The sequence below is a fragment of the Sylvia atricapilla genome, chromosome 8 (assembly GCF_009819655.1).
Source record: "Sylvia atricapilla isolate bSylAtr1 chromosome 8, bSylAtr1.pri, whole genome shotgun sequence".
In the NCBI taxonomy this organism is placed as follows: Eukaryota; Metazoa; Chordata; class Aves; order Passeriformes; family Sylviidae; genus Sylvia; species Sylvia atricapilla.
This window is the reverse complement of record NC_089147.1, coordinates 25,889,860-25,908,558: the sequence shown is the minus strand read 5'-3', so window position 1 is coordinate 25,908,558 and position 18,699 is coordinate 25,889,860. Positions and strand designations below refer to the sequence as shown.

Here is an 18,699-nt window from a genome sequence, read left to right as displayed (position 1 = left end):
ATTTTTTGTTAAGTAGTATTTGTTAGGGAAAAACAAGACTCCAAGAGTCTGTGCTGTCATGTAGATAGCATTCATAAACAGGATTAAAATGTGAAAAAATATTAAGGGAGAGTTATAGGTTTAAGAGGTGGTTGAAAAATAATCTCTAATTAAATAATTCAAATGTAATGTGTCTAATTAATTAGATATAATCTTACAGTATCACCTTAAAAACATTTAAAAAATATATAAGCTCCCTAATAAACCCACACTACTTTTAAGCAGCCAAAATTCTCAGAGTGTGCAAATAAAACATCTCACAAGAGTTAATCTTTTGATCACCTAACACACCTCATCCTCACTGTAGGACTCTACCCACCATCATCTCTTCAATAAGGAATTTCATTGTCCAACACATTTATTTTCTATAGGTACAGCACTGACCAGTCAAATGTTCAGTTAAAATCAGGGCTAAATGTGTTTTAATTACCATAAAATTTAAATAAATATGTGTTCACGGTTCCAAATTATGCACTGTAAACAAAGCAGGAAAGAGGAGCTCAGTAGCTCCTCAATCTGTGTGTTTTCAGCTCATATTTATAGATGCACCTTACAGCTGTGGCTGGCTACAAACCCCCCACCTCTGCCAAGGTGACAGAGGACAGCTTTCCAAATGTCTGCACACACAAGCTGCAGTCAAGCCCTGTAGTGTACCCAAATACTGAAATCCAATAGGTGCAAATGATTTTTTCAGCCACCTATAAAGTAACAATTGCAGCATCAAACTCTTCTCCTCTAAAACACATCCAACACCAGCATTTCAGCTTCACATATCCAGATTAAATCCAGTCATCCAAGAACTAAAACCTGAAAGAATTCCCTGTTGCAGGCAGATCCTTCTAAAACTAATTTAAAATATTAAGTTACTATTCATCTTTTCATTTATGACCAAGGAAGGCTTTGTAAAGAATACGCTCTAGACGTGAAAAGGTACCAGGAGGACTTCTTTTCCTGGTGGTTTTAGGATGATGGGCATCAAGGTCCTCCCAGCTCAGAAGGAAATCAGTGGAGGAGGCAAAGGTACAACCCAAGAGAGGCAGGAGGAGAGAGCCCATGAGCACTATGAAAACCTGCTGCAGGAGCACAGCCTCAATCAGCTGCAGACTGCATCATTTTACTGTCATTTCCTTGAGATAATCAGTAAATCTAACAGTGTGTATATTATAGACTCAGAAACAGCACCAATGATTACTTTCACCTGTTAAAACAGTATAATTTATAAATTGTTCTGATTTCCAACCTGTATTTTTCTAACTTTTTTTTTTTTTTTTTTAAGATGAAAACTAATTACACCCAACTTTATTACACTGAGATACGTGTATAAATAAGCAGCTGACCCTGTGAAATGTGTGGTATGCTCTATTGTAAGAAGGAATAAAATAAAGATTGAAATCTAAAAGCAAAAGAAACACAATCTGCTTAAGGAAAAAGTCATTGCTGTATGTATTATGCATTACATTTAAGCTTTTTTAGTTATTACAACAACAACAAAAAATGAAAAAAAACCCTAAGGGGATTGAACTTTTACCACTATGACCATTATGTATCTGGGCCAGAATTCAGGCTACAGACTAATGTGGTTTAGCTACTTATGAAATAATTATAAAAGTACTTCTACCCTTCAGAATCAGGAGCACTGACACTCATCAGAATAATCCCCTCAGTTCAGTTCCTGAACCCACTGCCCACTGAACCCTGGCAGAGCAAAGCCTGGCAGGAAAATCACTGTACCAGTTCAGTGCAGCTTATCTCTGAGTTTCCAACAAAACCCCTGCTTCTCTTTTGTGAATTCACTGACAGATTAAACAAGAACATTAATTTTCTCTCCACACTACTCTTAAAAAAAAAAAAGAAAACTAACAAAGCAACCCCTCTGGAAGACAATTACTGGATTGTTTTTAGCAAGTATTATACAATCAATTCCTAGTCAAAGCTTCTGGGATAGCTTAGTATTACTCTAATGATAACCCACTCACCACTTGTAGTGCAATTCACCAGGGGAGTAGAAACAAAGATTCTTCACTTCTTTTTTTTTAATATTTAATGGTACTACTCAGGCACTGAGAAGGGCAGTTAGCTACAGCTCTGAGGCACCCTGAGCACACCACTGGAAATGCTATTTTCCTATGCACTGAACTGGGAGACAGAAGTAACCACTAGCCTTGCACAACACAACACAGTTTTCCAGGTTAGCAACACTTTTTAGTGCAACTTCCTCGGCTTTGTTAAAGTCTTGATTAAATTCAGAAGCAGCGCAGCAAATTCAGGCTGAACATTTTCAACCTTCCTTGTCAACCACTTGTCACTGCAGTGAAAGTAGACCACCAGCACCCTTCCAGGAGAATAACACACCATATCTCAATCCCTGCCTTACAAGTTCTGACATCAGTGAGAATACTCAGCTCTGGAAAAGAGGCTATTTGCTATTAATACTAATTTAATGGTTTGCTATTGCACAGTGCTATAGCCCCTCTATCTGGTAACAGCCAGCAATCAGGGCTCAGCTCTTGCTGAACTGGAATCTTGAACTTTTACAGGAGTGATGCTTTGAAGAAAACAATGTAAAGTTTATTTCATAGTTCTGGTTTCAGAAAAGAGCTAGATCTTAAAATACATCTTGCCATCCCTAATGCTTTAGAAAGCTTTTTCTATCTATAAAAGCATCATGAAAAAGTCAATTTTGGCTTATATCTAGCTGAGAAGATAATACAGAGCTACTAAATAATTCTCAAGAATAATGAAAAACAAAAATCAGGAAAAGAAATAGTTTAAAAGTTATGTGTAAAAAGATAAATGACCCATGTGTCCTGTCACAGTCTACAGCTAAGCAATCACAGTCCTCCAGAGGACAAAGATTTTACTTCAGAACTCGTTTCAGCAATGGGTAAACAGGATAAAGGCACATTTTTAAGGCAGTGCTAAGAATACACACAGACACACACAAAGAAAACACTCTAATGGAAACTCAATTGCAATAAGCACATTTAAAAATTGTTGGCAGCTTTTAAAAAGCTGATGTACATTTACTTACATGGGCATGTTTTGTAAGCACTCACACTGCAATCTAAGACAGACTAACACATTTAATCACACAGATGTTCACAGAAATTGGCCCTGATTCTGCAGATCCATAACTCTACAAAACAGAAAACGCATCACTAGCACACCCTAAACTGGGCTTATCATGTTTGCAAAACTTGGCCATCCAGCAATCTCATTATAAAAACCTGAAGACTATAAACTACTTCGTTCAGCACAACATCTACACGGAACACTATCAGGGTATTTTTTCCTCAATACTTTACTGTAACAGTTACAAAATGCCTCTGTGAAAGGTCTCGACTTTCATACAAGCTCAAATACTAATTAATTTTTCTACAAAGAGCACCTGCCACGTTGCACTGCTAATGTGCACCCTTCCCATGCGAGGAAAATACAAGTGGCAGGTGAGGATGGGACACAACTGTAGGGCCCTCAGAATTGCCAAGAGATGAATTCAAATTTTTTTAAAAAAGCCATAAACCCAAAACCCAACAAACAGAAAGATGTTAAAACACAAAGAGGAAATTTTGCAGGTTTCTGTGTTGATTTTACAGGGGCCAAAGCAGAATTCAGCTATTCCAAACCAAGGATTCAGTTTATATCTTTACCCACTTATGTTTTTAATGGGCAGTGAGCGTTTTCCATTCTGTCTGAGCTTTCCCCAAATGTTTAACTCCTGCAGAAATAAAAAAATAAAATTACTCTGAGGAAAAAGCATAAATCAATTTGGATTTAAAAATTGGCTGCTCAACATGAGATGAAGTGAATTATCTTTGAAGCTGAATAGTTTATCTCCTACTGTCAGCAGCCAACATATCCACAACCAAAAAAAAAAAAAAAAAAAAAACCCAAAAAGAAAGGAATCAGGAGTAATGTGTTACAAAGACTTGAAAGTCATGGAATCCTTCTATTTAAATGCTACATGAGAAACACAGCTTTGGAAATTCAAAATACTGGTCTTAGAGGATGGAAAAGACAGAATATTGGAAGACTTATTTTATCTATATTTTTTAAACATTACTAGAGTGTCATTGAGTATACTGAAAACCAGAAATAACCATTTAAACAGTTAGTAACAAGCATTTAGTTAATGTATTTTTCTCTGCTGCCTCCAAATTTCACCAGGAAGAGGTGATCCAATTAGGCATTTCTTCCGTGAAAAGGACATGGAAATTTAGAAGTGCAGTTTCTATTTTAATTTTCCTCGTGGCTGCTTTATTCAATTTTTTTCCCCTTGAAGGCATTCTACCAAGGGACCAGAAACCTGTGTGACAGAAAGTAGAAACCCATTCCAAAAGCACTTGCCCACTTGTGTGAGTTTACTTTCTCTGCGCTACTTGGAAGCCACCTGAACGTTCATCCTCTGTCTTGTCCAGGTTTGAAATGTCCTCTCTCCACCCTCACAGGGAACTCCATTCCTCCAAGGAAGATGCACTTTACTCAGTGGAGTGGCTTGAGATTAGCCACGGGGGAGAAGGTAGAAGTAAGAAAATGTATGAGCTGTCCACCTCGGAAATTCAGTTCAGCGATGAGACAACACAGCCCCAGTTTTGATCTGAAGCACAGCCGTCCCATTCAATGACACTTCAACCCTCAGGATACTGAGCCAAGAACCGAGCCCCTTGGAGGAAGAAAATATCTCTAAAACACAAAGTATTTAATTTGTTCTCCTGTGTTTTGTCTACCCTAGTAATGCAAAATAAAAATAAAAAAGTGCTTGTGCTTAATAGTAACAGTGACTACACAGCAGCAAACAGCTTCTACACAGCAGAATCTGAAAGAGACTTCCAAATTAAAACACATGCACTTCAGCTTGGCACACAGTCCAACCAGCTCCGGGGAAACCTCTGGGTTTCTTTTCTGAACCACACTGACTGGACAAGCACCAGAACCAAAGCAGCAAAAGACTGCTCCCGGGGTTAGCACAGGCTTTGACATCCCGATCCTCCTCAAAAACTGGCACTGAGCAAATGTACAAATCCAGGCTTGTATTTTGTGTGTGCACACACATGTGCACAGCATTGCAAAGTTGTTCAAACACAAAGAAGCTCAAAAAGAAACCATCAGGCTCAGAGACAAATAAGCCTCTGTTTTTAATGAATTTATTTATATATGCTTGTGACCAAGTCATCCCACGTGATTTTACAAGGCACTTTTCCTTGTGTAGTTTGTTTCCAAAACGATCACAGGAGAAATCGACAAAACCAAATACTGGTAATTTCAGGTACCTCTTGAAAACCATACTGGCTCTGAAACGTTAAGTCAAGACCAAATCCACAGCAATCTCTGTGTTTACTGGGCTTTGCATTCAAAGCCATGAGTCATATGATAAATGCACTGTGCAACACTAGACACAATACTGTAGAGACAGGTCTTTTGCTTTAATTTTTAATTTCCATTTTCTGTGGGTTTAGACAAACCATCAACATTACTTTAGCATAATTCTTCGCAATGAATCAATACTCTAATTTAATAATGGTATTCTGTTGTCAACATATAATATATCACATAATGTCCTTGTACAGATGCAAAAAAAAACAACAACAACATTAGAAAAAAAAAAAAAACAATGCCAAAGAAAATGCAAGGCTTTGTTTTCATCAGTGATCACAGGTTAAATCAATGTAATGGCAAACTCTACATTCCCCAGAAGAATTTCCTTCAGGGTTAAAAATCAGCATGGAATAATTTCAGGCATATCCCTCCCACTTATCATGCCAGCACTGTGCAACCTCTTCTGGGTCACAGGATTCCAACAATCACTTTAATGAAGGGAAGAGAGAAGAAATATATCTGAATAGAATCAATGCACATATCTGAGTGGGTCTTATTTGAACATTCCACTTCTCTATGAATTCAGTGATAGCTGCTCTAGTCCCTAACTATAAAGAAGATTAAAAATGGAAAATGGAATTAAGACCACTGTCCTCCAACTTAATTGAAACAGATGAAGAAAGTTATAGCTGTAAAATATGAAAAATAAAATAAATTGCAATAACTTTTACTTCAGTGATGTGGCTGCACATCTGTGTTTGGTTTTTTACCTTGATGGTAGCCTTCCTGTCAAGAAGTATCTAAGCTGGGAAACACAAATCTAATCATGTCTGTATTACTGACTGAAGGTACGTGAATAGAGAATAAGTGAGAATGAAGAAAAAGCAAACGCTCTTAAAACTCCCAGTTGTTTGCCTCTGTTGTTTTTTTTTTCAATTCAACAGCTTTTGAAGCATTTAAAATCAGTAGGTAACTGGGATATTAATGCCAGTTTTATCTCAGCTGATGCCAAAGGCACGTGCTCTGCAGTCACGTGTGCTTCCCTCGACTCAATGACAGCTCACGCTCGTCATGCGGAGCGTTCCCGATCCATGTCATTTGTTGGCAGGATGCTTCAGAGCTCTGGAAAGAGTAGGTCTGGTTTTACTACGGTTTGGCACCTCCCACAACACCCTCCAGTTGGTGAAAACCCCGCAGTTCCATCTAAGTGTCATCCTTAATGTGAAAAAGATATTTGAGTCAGTGCAAAATAAAACAAAGAGCTTTTACCAAAATGTCAGTGCTGGTAGCAGTGCATCTGCCAGATGCTTGTTACTTGAACCCATGCTGTGCATTGCAAACAGTCAGAAATATGACGAGGATAAATGACTGGACCAGAAAATCTTTAGCAGGAAATCAAAGTATACGCAGACTCACAAAAAAAAAAAAAAAAAAAAAAAAAAAAAAAAAAAAAAAAAAAGGTTGCAACTGGACTTCACCAGATATATTGATTAAGTGTTCTGTAACATCTCTTTTCTTGGTTACTATGCATTAGTTGAGCCCCACCTGCCTGACGTCAGTTCTCTGCATTAGCCTTCAGTCATATGAACACAAGAGAAACCACAGTGCTATTTCATAGCTGAATTCACACAGGAATTCTTTTAAGTACAGTATCTCAATTCGAGGATAATAACATTACTGAAGAACCCAGAATACCATGAAAAATGCATATTGGAAAAATCAGGGCATGACTCCTTAGAAATTAAACCAATGGCTTGATAAAAAGAAAACCTTACTAGCATGTTCAAGTCTGTTGGTTGATTTTGTTTTTGATCTACAGGCTGGACTATCCTTCTAAATCAGTGATTGACTTTTACACTGAGCACTGGATGAAGAGGCTTAGGCTGAAAAGGCATAATCCATACGTGATCATGGAAAACATACACAGGCACAAGATACAGAGAGAGATTTGATGAGTAAGTGGCTTTTGCTTAGTCAGAACCTGAAGGATCTTCATCAAGAACTTTCAAAACAGCTAACAGATAGCTTGACTTTGAGTGAAACACAACCAAGAATTATTGTCATTATGCACACCCACAAAAAAGAGAGATTTCACAACATCTCCTCAGATGAATACACACACAGAGAAAAGGCTTTACCAACACTTATTCAGGTGGGCAATCATCTGGCTTTCTGGAGAAATAACTCCTGATTTACCTTCCATTTTCCTAAGTCCTGTTTTGAGCCCATTTTAACATGCTAAAACAATTAAATAAACTACAACACAGACCAGTATAAATAAAGATAGCTGCTTCTTTTCTTAAAGGCTGTGAAATGCTAAACAACCTATGACTCCTGCCCACATATGTGCCTTGCCAAGCCAGGGGATGACACAAGGGCGAGCACTATTGTGAAGGCTGGGGCATGAGATTCATCGTGTCAGATTTGTATTCACAAGCTACAACAGGATCCATGACTTTCATTTCCACAGCAGCTGGAACAACGGGCACAGAAGGAACATGCAGCTCAACCTGGGAAATTAGGGATGAATTTGTTTTCAAAAAAAAAATTCCCTTTCTCACTGAGAGGTATTAGTGGGAGACACAGATACTTGCTTTGGGGTCACACCATGTCAGCAGTTAACAGCACAAAGACTTTTGTTTCTCCTTTCTCTCCCCTCAGTGGATACTGCAGCATCAAAGAATTTTACATGTATCCTTAGAGATGCTTATATGTATCAGGAGAGTACAGCTGTAGGCTTTAAAAAAAAATGTTCATATGCCCTACAAATTCAAATCCTTTTTTATGTAATCTATTTAATCTTCCATTAATGATAATCTCTGCTATCAATGTGCCCAAACAGGGTCAATTTCTGCTGGATTTGCACTTCTTGCATTTCCATCCTATAACCGAGCTGCATTTAATGAAGGGAAACACCCTGCTGTAAAAGGTATTAGCAGCCTCCCTAAAACAAAAAATAGTTAGGAAGCTCTGCAACTGCCAGGAACATTTCAAGATTGTGGTTTTTCTTCTTCCTTTGTGTGTCTTGCGTGGAGCAGAGTCCTGCCACCTGAACATTATTTATTAATCAGGATATTCCTGCCTTCTAAGCCTTGTAAGGAGACAGCCTAGAGGGGTGGAAATTGCTGTGGATTTCTCTCACATATCCAAAGAGACAGAAAGGGCAGAAAGGAAGAGATTGCAAGGGAGCATTCAGACCCTGACAGATCCCACCTGGCAAGCCCAGGCAGATACAGGCACACAGGTCACAGCAGTCTGAAGAACCATGTAGCCTATCTGGTTCACACAAAGACTGAAGATAGACGCATGGGCTGAAAATCTGGCTTAATTTGCTGTTTTGTTTTTAAGAAGTGCCCTATACAGCTCCCCACACCTGAGTGAAACAGGTTGCATCGAGCTCCACAAAAGATTTCCCTTCTGGTAACTTCCAGCTGCCTTAGGTTGTACCGACAGAACGTACAGGCTTGGACACACCTGTAAGGGCTGCTTCTCCCTCAATTACTGTGGTAGACACAGGCAAAACGAGTTACTGCCTCGTTAGCTCTTCTGATTCAGTGATAGTTTCATTCGTAATCACTCCCAGCCATCCGCCACCTGCACACCCACCCACCCATACACATCCAATTTGCTGCTCTTCTCCCAATTTTGTCAATTCACAAGATCAGCTTGCACTGCCTATCCTCTCTGCCCCAGCGCTTATCAACAAATAGATTTCATAAACAAAATAAAGTTCATATTGCTTTCCAACAAAATACTCCAGCAGAAAACCCCAACATTAATACACAAAAGGGGAACCCTGGGCTGTAAAAGGGATTCAACTGAACCGACGTTCCCAGCAGCAGCAACTAAGAGTTAATGGAGGACACCCGGCTTTTCACTTCCTCTACTGCATCCAAGAAAGCGCAGAAGAATACTACAATAGAGTATAATTGAGCATTTCACTAAACAGCATCGCACAGAAGTTCTTCTGGCAGGGATTGCATTTGTCCTAAGTAACCTTTATGAGAAGCCGAAAGTTGATGCAGCCGGACCAAATGAATTTTCCGCTTTAGCCCTAACAAATCCTTAGCTTTGTGCTTGGGAGGTGGGAAGAACCTGCCACCAAGCATCAGTCGGAGAACTAGCCCCCTCCTCTGCTTAACAAAAAAATAGTCAGTTACGGCAGCAGGGCGCTGGGGCTACACACGGGAGCCGCCAAAGCGCCGGGACGGCGCTGGGTATCCGCGGGTGCCCGGGGCTCCTTCCCGGCGGGGCTGGCAGCAGCTCCTTCAGGAGACAGCATCCCTCCGGAGCGCGCCCTCGTTTCAAGGGAGACGAGCGTGCGGGAAGCCAAACTCTGCCACCAGCAGAGAAGCACATGCACAATCCAGCCCGCACCTGCCGAGAGCCACTGCCTCCACACTGCCCCTTCTGGGGGGGTCATCCACTGGTCCCTCTCGCTCAGACACCTCCCAGCATCTCCTGAGCACCTTTCGCAGACCAGCCTGGAAGGGGAAAGGGGGGAGGGGGTCCGCAGCCTTCCAAAAACCACAATGAAAAGCAGTCTCCTCAAATGGCTGCTCCTGCCTCAACATCCATCGCGCAAGCAGGGAACTCGCCGGGGGTAAAAAGGGGGCGCAAGCAGGGAAGGGAGAAAGAAGCGCAAACTTCGGAGCCCTCCGGCCTCCCGCGCGGCAGCAACCGCACGGGAACGACACCGGCGGCCACCTCCGACCGGAGCATCGCCCCGACCGGAGCATCGCCCCGACCGGAGCATCGCCCCGACCGGAGCATCGCCCGGCCCGACCAACGCCGGGTCCGGACGGGGCGAGGCGCGCACCGGGCGGCCCGAGGGCGCGGGGCGGCCGGCGACACTTACGGGTTTTGGGGGTCGTGCTGGCCTCCGGCGTGGTGGTGGTCGACTCCTGGAAGGGAGACAAGGTCCAGGACGGCGCCGAGTCGTGGACGTAGATCTTGTAGGAGGAGGTAGCGTGTGCCGCAGTGGGCCAGGCGGGCAGCGGCGGGGTGCTGGGGGCGGCGGGCGGCGGCCGGGCGCCGCGGCCGGCGGTGCCGGGGGGGCCGCTGGCGGGCGGTGCCGTGTGCGGGGACGCGGGGTGCCTGGCCGCGGTGGGCCGCGGGCCGCCCCGCGCAGGGCCGCGGGTGCCGGGGGGCCGCGGGGGAGCCCGGCTCATGGTGGTGAGGCGGGGGCTGACACGGCTGGGCGGCCGCGGCGTGGCGGCGGCGGTGGTCTCCGCGCCGCGAGGGGGGGCGGTGGGCTTGGAGAGGAAGAAGGGGTCCTGCCCCACGCCCTTGGCGTCCATCAGCTCGGTGGGGACGTACTCCTTGACGGAGCCCACCACGATCCACTTGAGCAGCATGAGGCTGAGCCCGAGCCCGATGAAGCCGATGAAGAGGGGTACCACGCACAGCCACGTCTGCTGCCGGTTCCAGACGATGCAGTCGCTGCAGCGCAGCTCCCGCGGCGGCCCCCCGGCCCCATCCCCGCCCGGGCCCCCCGCCGCAGCCGCCGCCTCCGCCGCCCCGGGCGCCGCGGCGCCGGCAGCCCCCTCGCTCATCCTAGGGGCCGTCCGCAGCGCCGCCGCGGCCCCGGGGCATCAGCGCGCCGCGGCTGCCGGCGGCATGCGGCGGAGGAGAGCGGAGGGGAGCGCGGCGCGGTGCGGAGCGGAGCGGGCGGCGGGAGCGCCCCGCTCAGTCACGCCGCCGGCACGGCATGCCCCGCGCCGCGCCGCGCCGCCCCGCGCAGCCTCCCGCGGCCGCGGAGTCAGCGGGACGGCCGCGCCATCCGCCGGGCGCCCGGCTCTAGCGCTGCTCGCTGCAGCTTCGTCGCTCTTCTTCTTGTCCCTCTGCTATAAGGCTTTTCTTTTCTTTTCCTCTGCCTTTTCCTTTTTTTATTTTTTTTTTCCAGGCAATAAGTCGCAGGGATCAGCCTCCTCGGTTTAATTTATTTTTTTATCCCAAGCGTGCGGCTCCGGCGACGGGCAGGTACATTCCTTCACATTCGCGCACCTTCTCGCCTTTCCTCTCCCCTCGGGGCTCGGGGGATCCTTTCTTTCCGTCTTTCTCTCCTTCCTTCCCTCCCCCGCCCGCTCGGCTCCTGCCTATGCCCGGCCGCGGCGCAGCAGCATCCCTCGGCGGCTCCGCGGGGAGGCGGCGGCGCGGCGCACCCGCCACTCCGCGGCCCCGCGGCCAACCCGCGGCCGGCGCCGGGCCAGGGAGGCCGATCCGCGGGCGGGGCCCGGGGGCAGGAGGCACGGCTCGGCACGGCTCCGCGCAGCTCCTCCGCGCCCGCGCTAAGTCCGGCCCGGCATCAAAACTCCGGCGAGGATTCCCGGAAAAAATAAGAAAAAAAAATTAAATAATCCACACACGCGCAAAAAATAAAAATTAAGATGAAGCCCTGGAGGGGAGCGGCAATGACCCAGTCGGCAAAAAAATATACGGATCCGGCAAGTAAACGGGCACGCAAAGGCAGCTCCTGCCAAGCTTGCAGCTTCGGCTCGATTGTGTATTCCTCTGGCAGCGCCGCGGAGGCAGGCGAGCGCGCACCGAGCAAGGCGCCTCCCACCAAAGCCTAATGGTGGTTTCTTAATGCGCACAAGATAAATAAATGATCCAGGCAAACCCCTCGGGAGGGGGTATGCTACGGCAAACGGAGCCTAGGAAAGAGAGGAAAGGAAGGAAAAAGGAAAGGAAAGGAAAGAGCAAGGGGCGGGGGTGCGGGGTGGGGGCGAAGCTCCCGATCCCATCCTGTGGCAGCGATCCCATAGGCTGGCGCTGCACGGCAGAGAAGACCTGTGCGCTGGGAGCGGCGCGGGGGTGCCAAGGCGCCGGGGGTGGGGACACCTCCGAGGGAGCCCAGGGACGGCCGGGGCTCAGGCCAGGGCTTCTCCCAGCTTGATGCTAGCCGACAGGTATCGATTGGCAGCATTTTGTTGCTCTTGTTTCTAATGGGATTCGCCGAAGAAAAACAAACAAACCCACAACAACCCACCACACACCTGCAACAAAAGGACAGCTCTTCCAGCAGCTGGGGAGAAACTGGTGGCACAGTCGCACACTGGGGTTGTCAGACAAGTTTCGGTGTCTAAGCTACTCTGGCTGATTTGGTCTACACCAAAGTTGAATTCCCAAGCTCAATGTAGTCAACAATGGGGGCTTTCGTTTCACTTATTGGACAAACATTTCTCCAGCTCGGGTGGTCACTGAAGGGTTAACAGCAGTTTGCCAAATGTGGCTTAATCTCCATTTTCAATTTTTTTGAAAAGGCTGTACAGAATTATACATGTACAGATGTTTTTAACCCTTTATTCCTACCTGTTACCCACTGGTGTCCGTTTCTGGTATTGATGCATAGGTATAATTTCCTTAGTCATATTCAAAGTCATACTTAGGGATATTGATATTTCTACAGGATAAGTGAGCAGAAAAGTTGGGAATGGTCTGGGAAATGCATTTGTTCTGCGTATAGACAAAGACAGAAAATAAAGTATTGCAACTGAAACATACCTGTCACCCTGATTTTTCAGCCTTCCAATGTGTTTTCATTCTTGGACTGGATCTTTCTCACACTTATAACAAAAACAAAGACTGATGTTTTGTAAACACGCATTCCTTCCAGGGGGAAAAACAAACTGATTGACTTCTAAGTTGACCACTGTGGTCAGAGAAGTGTTATTCTCGGCCCCCAATCGCTGCTCAAATTCCAAACCCTATAAAAACCCCAAATCATAATAAGCTTCCTCTTTCTCTCCTCCCTTCCCGACTGGACAGGTGAGTGTGGTTCTTTCGTGTCGTCTAGCAGCAACACATACCTGCTTGATTTTTTTTCTCCAGAATGAATGTTAATACTATTTAAACTATCAAGATTGTATTAACTAGATATCTAGATTATTGTCACTTCAGGAACTCCCTCTGGAGTTTGGCAGCTCCTCTAAGATAGTTCTGTGCTAACAGCCATCAGGAAGATCTGTGGAAGTGGCTTATCAGGTAAGTGTACTATTTAAACACTTTGGAAAATCCCCTCACTTTGGTACTGGAAAACATGAATTTAGGGGATTCTTCTCCTTTACTGAAGAGGAAAAAGGATTAGGAGAAAGCACTTAGAACCACAAATGGATGCCAAATAAGGCAAACAAATGAGAAAGACGGGGGAGTCTTGCAAATCCAGGGAATCGTTTTGGCTGATTTTATGGAAATCTGGAACCAGGTGCTTTCAGTCATATCCTACAAAGTTCTCACCTTCCTTGAAAGCTTGGAATGCCTTTGTCCTGCTAGGTGCTTTGTGTTGCCTGTACAAATGTCCTTTAGCTCCTGCCTCTCCCATAACCATATTGGAGTTTACTAAGCCCAGGATGAATCACTCCATCCTCAAATAATTTGGACATGCTTCTTGGAAGAACAAAGATGTTTTACAACAGTTACAAGACAGAGAGCTTTTATTTTTCTCATGACTATGTCCTGAATTCTTTCAGAGTTTTTTATAAGTCTCAACTGCACTTCTTCCGCCACTAAGATTTTCAAGCTATCAGCTCCTAAATTTTGCAATGGTACTAATGGAAGACATCAGGATCTGATACCATTAAGATCACTCAAGTGTGGCCATTTCATCATTTAATATTGGAAGACTTCCTGTATTATTAGTAAAGATTTTCAGGCTTCTTTTCTTACAATTTCCCATTCTTATGCAGGGTTGATGAACTATTCTTGAAATTGGTTATGGAATGCTTTCAATGTGCCTTACTTTAAGTGAATTACTTAAAAACAGGCATTACCCCAATATGTTAATTAGGATCTTACCAGTGACTATTTTCTCTTGAAGAAAATTCTTTGGTCTGAAAATGTGGAATGGATCTTGATTCGAGAAGCTTGCCTTAACCTCATAGGAAATGCAAATGTATTTCAAATAGCTTATGCCACAGTTAACAAAAAAATAAGTCATTCATCTAGACAGACACCTTAATGAAGGCAATACATGGAAATGTCTTCCTGTAATAACTTAGTCATGAGTTAAAATGTTATGATGTACACAAAACCACCGTCTCTGAATGCTTTCAGGTTATTTCTCTGTCCTTAAAAATTAATATTCAAATCAAAATCGGTTTCTCAAATCAGCCCACTCTTAAACTGAATCTGTTCCATGCATTAATTCTAATTTACGTAGGTATTTGGTAGCTCTCACTTGCATTTCTTCCTACTCATTTTGTATCATAGCCCAACTCCTTTACTTTTTCTGGAAATATGTTTATCATGATCAGAAAACAACATGTAATTTATTTTTCTTGACTTTTCTTCATAATATGCAAAGAAATCTGTAGTATCTCCTCGAGGACATCTGTGACTGGAGTGGATTAAAATTACTTATCTATGATGGAGCCAAAAGTGGTATTTTCTTAAGGACTGGTGTGACACAGCATGTTAGAGGCCTGCCATTTATGCATGGATCACTTTGTTTGTCACAGGGGGTTCCACTCTGGCTGTCAGCAGGTATGGCCAGCTAATGGTTGTGCTACAAGGGTGCTGTTCCTGCTTGGCTTCACACATGCCTACAGCCATCATTTCAAATAATGAGATGTCATGGGTGAGTTAAGGGAGTTAGATTATTGTTTAACTCTTGTCATGGAACCAGATCTAGAAACCTCAGGATAACTATCCTCAGAAGAGCCAACAAAAGAAGCAGAAATTCAAATTTGGAAAATCAGAGCCATGAAATGGAGCTACATCCATTTCAGCATGTAAACAATATGGATGTGGGATGCCTATAACCCAATTCTGCATATACACACAGTTAAAAGCCTTTCCTTCCTCCCCAGCTTTACTAAAGACAATCCTTATTATCTCATTTAAGTATCGTCTGAAATTTTGAGCAACAAAACCTCCACAGTTATTTTGCTTTATGGTGTAATCATCCCCTGAGAGCATAACCAATCTTGAATCTGTGAGTTGCTCCAGCACCCACAAAGAACCTCCTTGTTCTGGTACTTCAGCAGGAGGCGGTGGCGAACAAAACAGAATTTCCCAAGGGATGCCTGAATTGGGGCTGGTTATATAAATAGGTGTTACGCTGCTTCCCAAACTAGGGCATTTGAATATTCTTTACTTAATTCTTCCTCTTAGCTTTCATCCCCAGCTCAGCTACATCATACAGATCTCTAGTGGTCAGCTCACAGGTGGAGAAAACCTTGCTTTTGTCTGAGGTCAGCATGTCACTGTGTCTGCTCTTCCAGGTGAAATGCACAACCAGCATTCCAGTGATGCCATTAACCAGTGCTCAGAACCGGAGTGCTCCTGCCCAAATTGCTAAAACAGCCATTACACAGGACGCACCAAGCTTTACTCAGCTATCACCTCGTCAGGGCACCTGGGCTAGGGACCTCTTTGTAATGTGGTACCTAAAGCATTCCTTAGAATTCCCACACAGGCTGCGAGGAGTTCTCCTGGCACCCAGCTGCAACAAGTGGGAAATGCACTGCAGAGTTCCCCAGCGCAGCAGGCATCTGAGATGTGAGCAGGCTGCTGGTTTGCATTATGTCAGCCTCAGACAGGTGTGACATGAGTGACACTTAGTTTCATGTTAAGGAGGAGAGTCTGCTCTCCCTCACTGCAATAAAAACTCTGAATAACAACCCCATGGCTAAATTAATTGGATAAAATAGACCTATCCTGTCACACGGTGCGAGTGTGCTGGTTCCTCCTCAACAACCATCAGCCCTAGGTTACTCAAGTCATGTGTAGCCAATTTGCAAATGCCAATGCTGCCACTAAATATTTAGAATTACACTTGAATGTGCACCAATAAATATATACAATTCGAATATTTATCTTGGCATGGTTTGTAATAATGAAATGAAATATGACGTGATATTAACGAAAAATCCCACACCCCAAATCCCACAAAACATGTTTCAGTCAGGAAATATTGAAAACTGTAAACTGAATACTTTCCTTGGAGGAATTTATAGCTGTATAACTGAAATCCTAAATGCCTGATTCACTTTTTATCAAACCAAATTTTCAATATTCTTTACTTTTAGCTGACCTCAAATTCTAAGGATTTCTGTGGGATAAATTCTGTTTGGCAAGTACTTCTTACATTCTGATTTTAGTCATATTGTATCAGTCCCCTAAGAAGACACTTAATGATTTCAGACTGAGAAATATAGTGACTAGTCTTAACAATGCCCTTGTGACCTACTGAAGCCACTGCAGCATAAGAGAAATTAATATATTACTCTTCAACCCTTTGTAACTCCTGAGATTTTTAGCAGGAACATCAGTTTAGGATGCCAGAGGAAGAAATAATTGAAAGCAAACATGAAAATGCCATCAAAAGGGCTTGCTCCAAAGCGTGATGGAGTCAGCAGAAATCTCTCAGTATACTGCACTCTATCTTGGACTAAACCCTAAATCTAAATTCACATCTCTCCAAGATCTATGACAAAGTGACAGCAGCAAGTGGGAAAGCCTATGAAGCAGTCAATAACAGACAAGGAAATTAAAATTATTTACTATTATGACTTATTTCCAAACGTTTCCTGAAAATCTACACTTTTCCCATCCCAGTAAAGACACCTGAACCCACTAATGAAAAAGGTGAATATGTGTCATATTTCAGACTTGGTGACCTTTCCTCTTTCGGTTCAACATTGTTCATTGTCCCATGTAACTTCTATCAGGTGCAGAGAACACTGCTGCTACATGTTATTTGCTGGATATTTTGTGTATCATTCTGACAGCTTTAGGAGGTTGAACAGTTTTGCAGGAACCTCTTCAAAGCTGCCCTGAATGTCCAGAAAATCAACAGGTAGAAAAAGCCAATGGGAGCAATCTCCTTATCCTTCCACATAAAACAAAGAGAGTTCCTTCTGTCAAACTTCATGGAAATAATTTTGTGGCATCCATCCTTACAGTTATATTTGAATGACCCTTTGAAGTAGAAAAAGCCCACAGGAACTCATAATTCTCATAGCTTAATCAGGAAGAAAAGGTGGATCTTTCATCTTTAAAGCTTCGAGACATCCATGAAATCAGTCAAATTTTCCAAGCACTTCAGCTCTTCGTGGATTTCAGCTATGAAGGAAAAACATGGAGTTTTCTTCCTTCAACAGAGGAGTCAGAATAAACTTTTTTCTTAGTGCCGCTGTGTAACTCTGAGGAACTTTTCTGTAACTAGCTACACCAGCATAAAGAGTTATGGAAAGTAAATCAGATGAGAGTTCTGGGTTTTTCACTGCTGTGCATTTGTGGATGTATTTTTGTATGACTTATTCATGCATGTCTAAGTCTATGGGACCTGATAAGATGCCCCGAGAGTCCTGCAGAAATTGCCTGACATAGTTGTCAAGCCACTCCTGATGATATTTGAAAAATCACAGCAGTCAGGTAAAGCTCCTTTATGGAAAAATGGAAACATGGCACCCATTTTTTCAAACGAATAGAAAGGAGATCTCTGGGAACTACTGCCCTGCCAGCTCATCTCTGTGCCTGAGAAAGTGATGAAACAGATCCTCCTAGAAGTTATGCTAAGGCACATGGGCAGGGAAGTGATGCAGGACAGCTTCACCAAGAGCACATCTGCCCTGAAAGATGAAGGATGGACCATGTCTCCTGGGAGGAAAGGCTGAGAGACTGCTTCAGGCTGGAGAAGGCTCCAGGGACACCTCAGTGCAGCCTTTCAGCACTTAAAACGAGCTTATGCAAAAGATGGGAAGGGACTTTTTAGCAGGCTCTGCTGTGATAGGACATGGGGGAATGGTTTTAAAGCAAAAGAGAGTAGCTTTAGACTGGACCCAAGGCAGAAATTTCTTACACTGAGGATGGTGAGGCACTGGAACAGGTTGCCCAGAGAGGTATGGGATGCCTCATCCCTGGAATGGGTGAGACTGGATGGGGCTCTGAGCAGCCTGGTCTAGTTGAAGCTGTCCCTGCTCACTGCAGGGGAGTTGGAACAAATGACCTTTAAATATCCCTTCCAACACAAACCATTCTATGTTTCTGTGATTTTAATTTAACTTTATGTGGACAGGCACCAGGGGCAGGACAATAAGAAGTAAAACCATTCCCACAGCAAGACAGCTACTGAATAAATATTTCAAAGAGAACAACCAATGGAAAAATAATTGATAAATATCTACATTTAAAGCTGTGGTTTTTTTAAAAAAAAAGGAAAAAAAATTAAGGATATACTCCAGAAATGTTAGGATTGTGACACCTATAGTGTTATCAACAGCCGAACTTGCAACCCCACCAGATTGAAAGGGAGATTTTCTAAAAAAGAAGTAGGATTCAACCTTAAACTAATTAAATGCCAATGTACAAGTCTATCCTTCCACTTGTGGAAACTTTCAG

The 18,699-nt window shown here is 43.8% G+C and overlaps 1 protein-coding gene across 1 annotated transcript in view; it reads right to left on the bottom strand.

Annotated features, from left to right (window-relative positions):
- NRG3 (neuregulin 3) overlaps positions 1 to 11,677 on the bottom strand; it is a 342,543-nt gene extending 330,866 nt beyond the window's left edge. Inside the window, exon 1 of the mRNA XM_066324173.1 lies at positions 10,214 to 11,677. Coding sequence (XP_066180270.1) covers positions 10,214 to 10,910 — 697 coding nt within the window. The 5' untranslated portion in view covers positions 10,911 to 11,677. The remainder of the gene's footprint in view (positions 1 to 10,213) is intronic.
- Between the last annotated feature and the right edge of the window lie 7,022 nt (positions 11,678 to 18,699).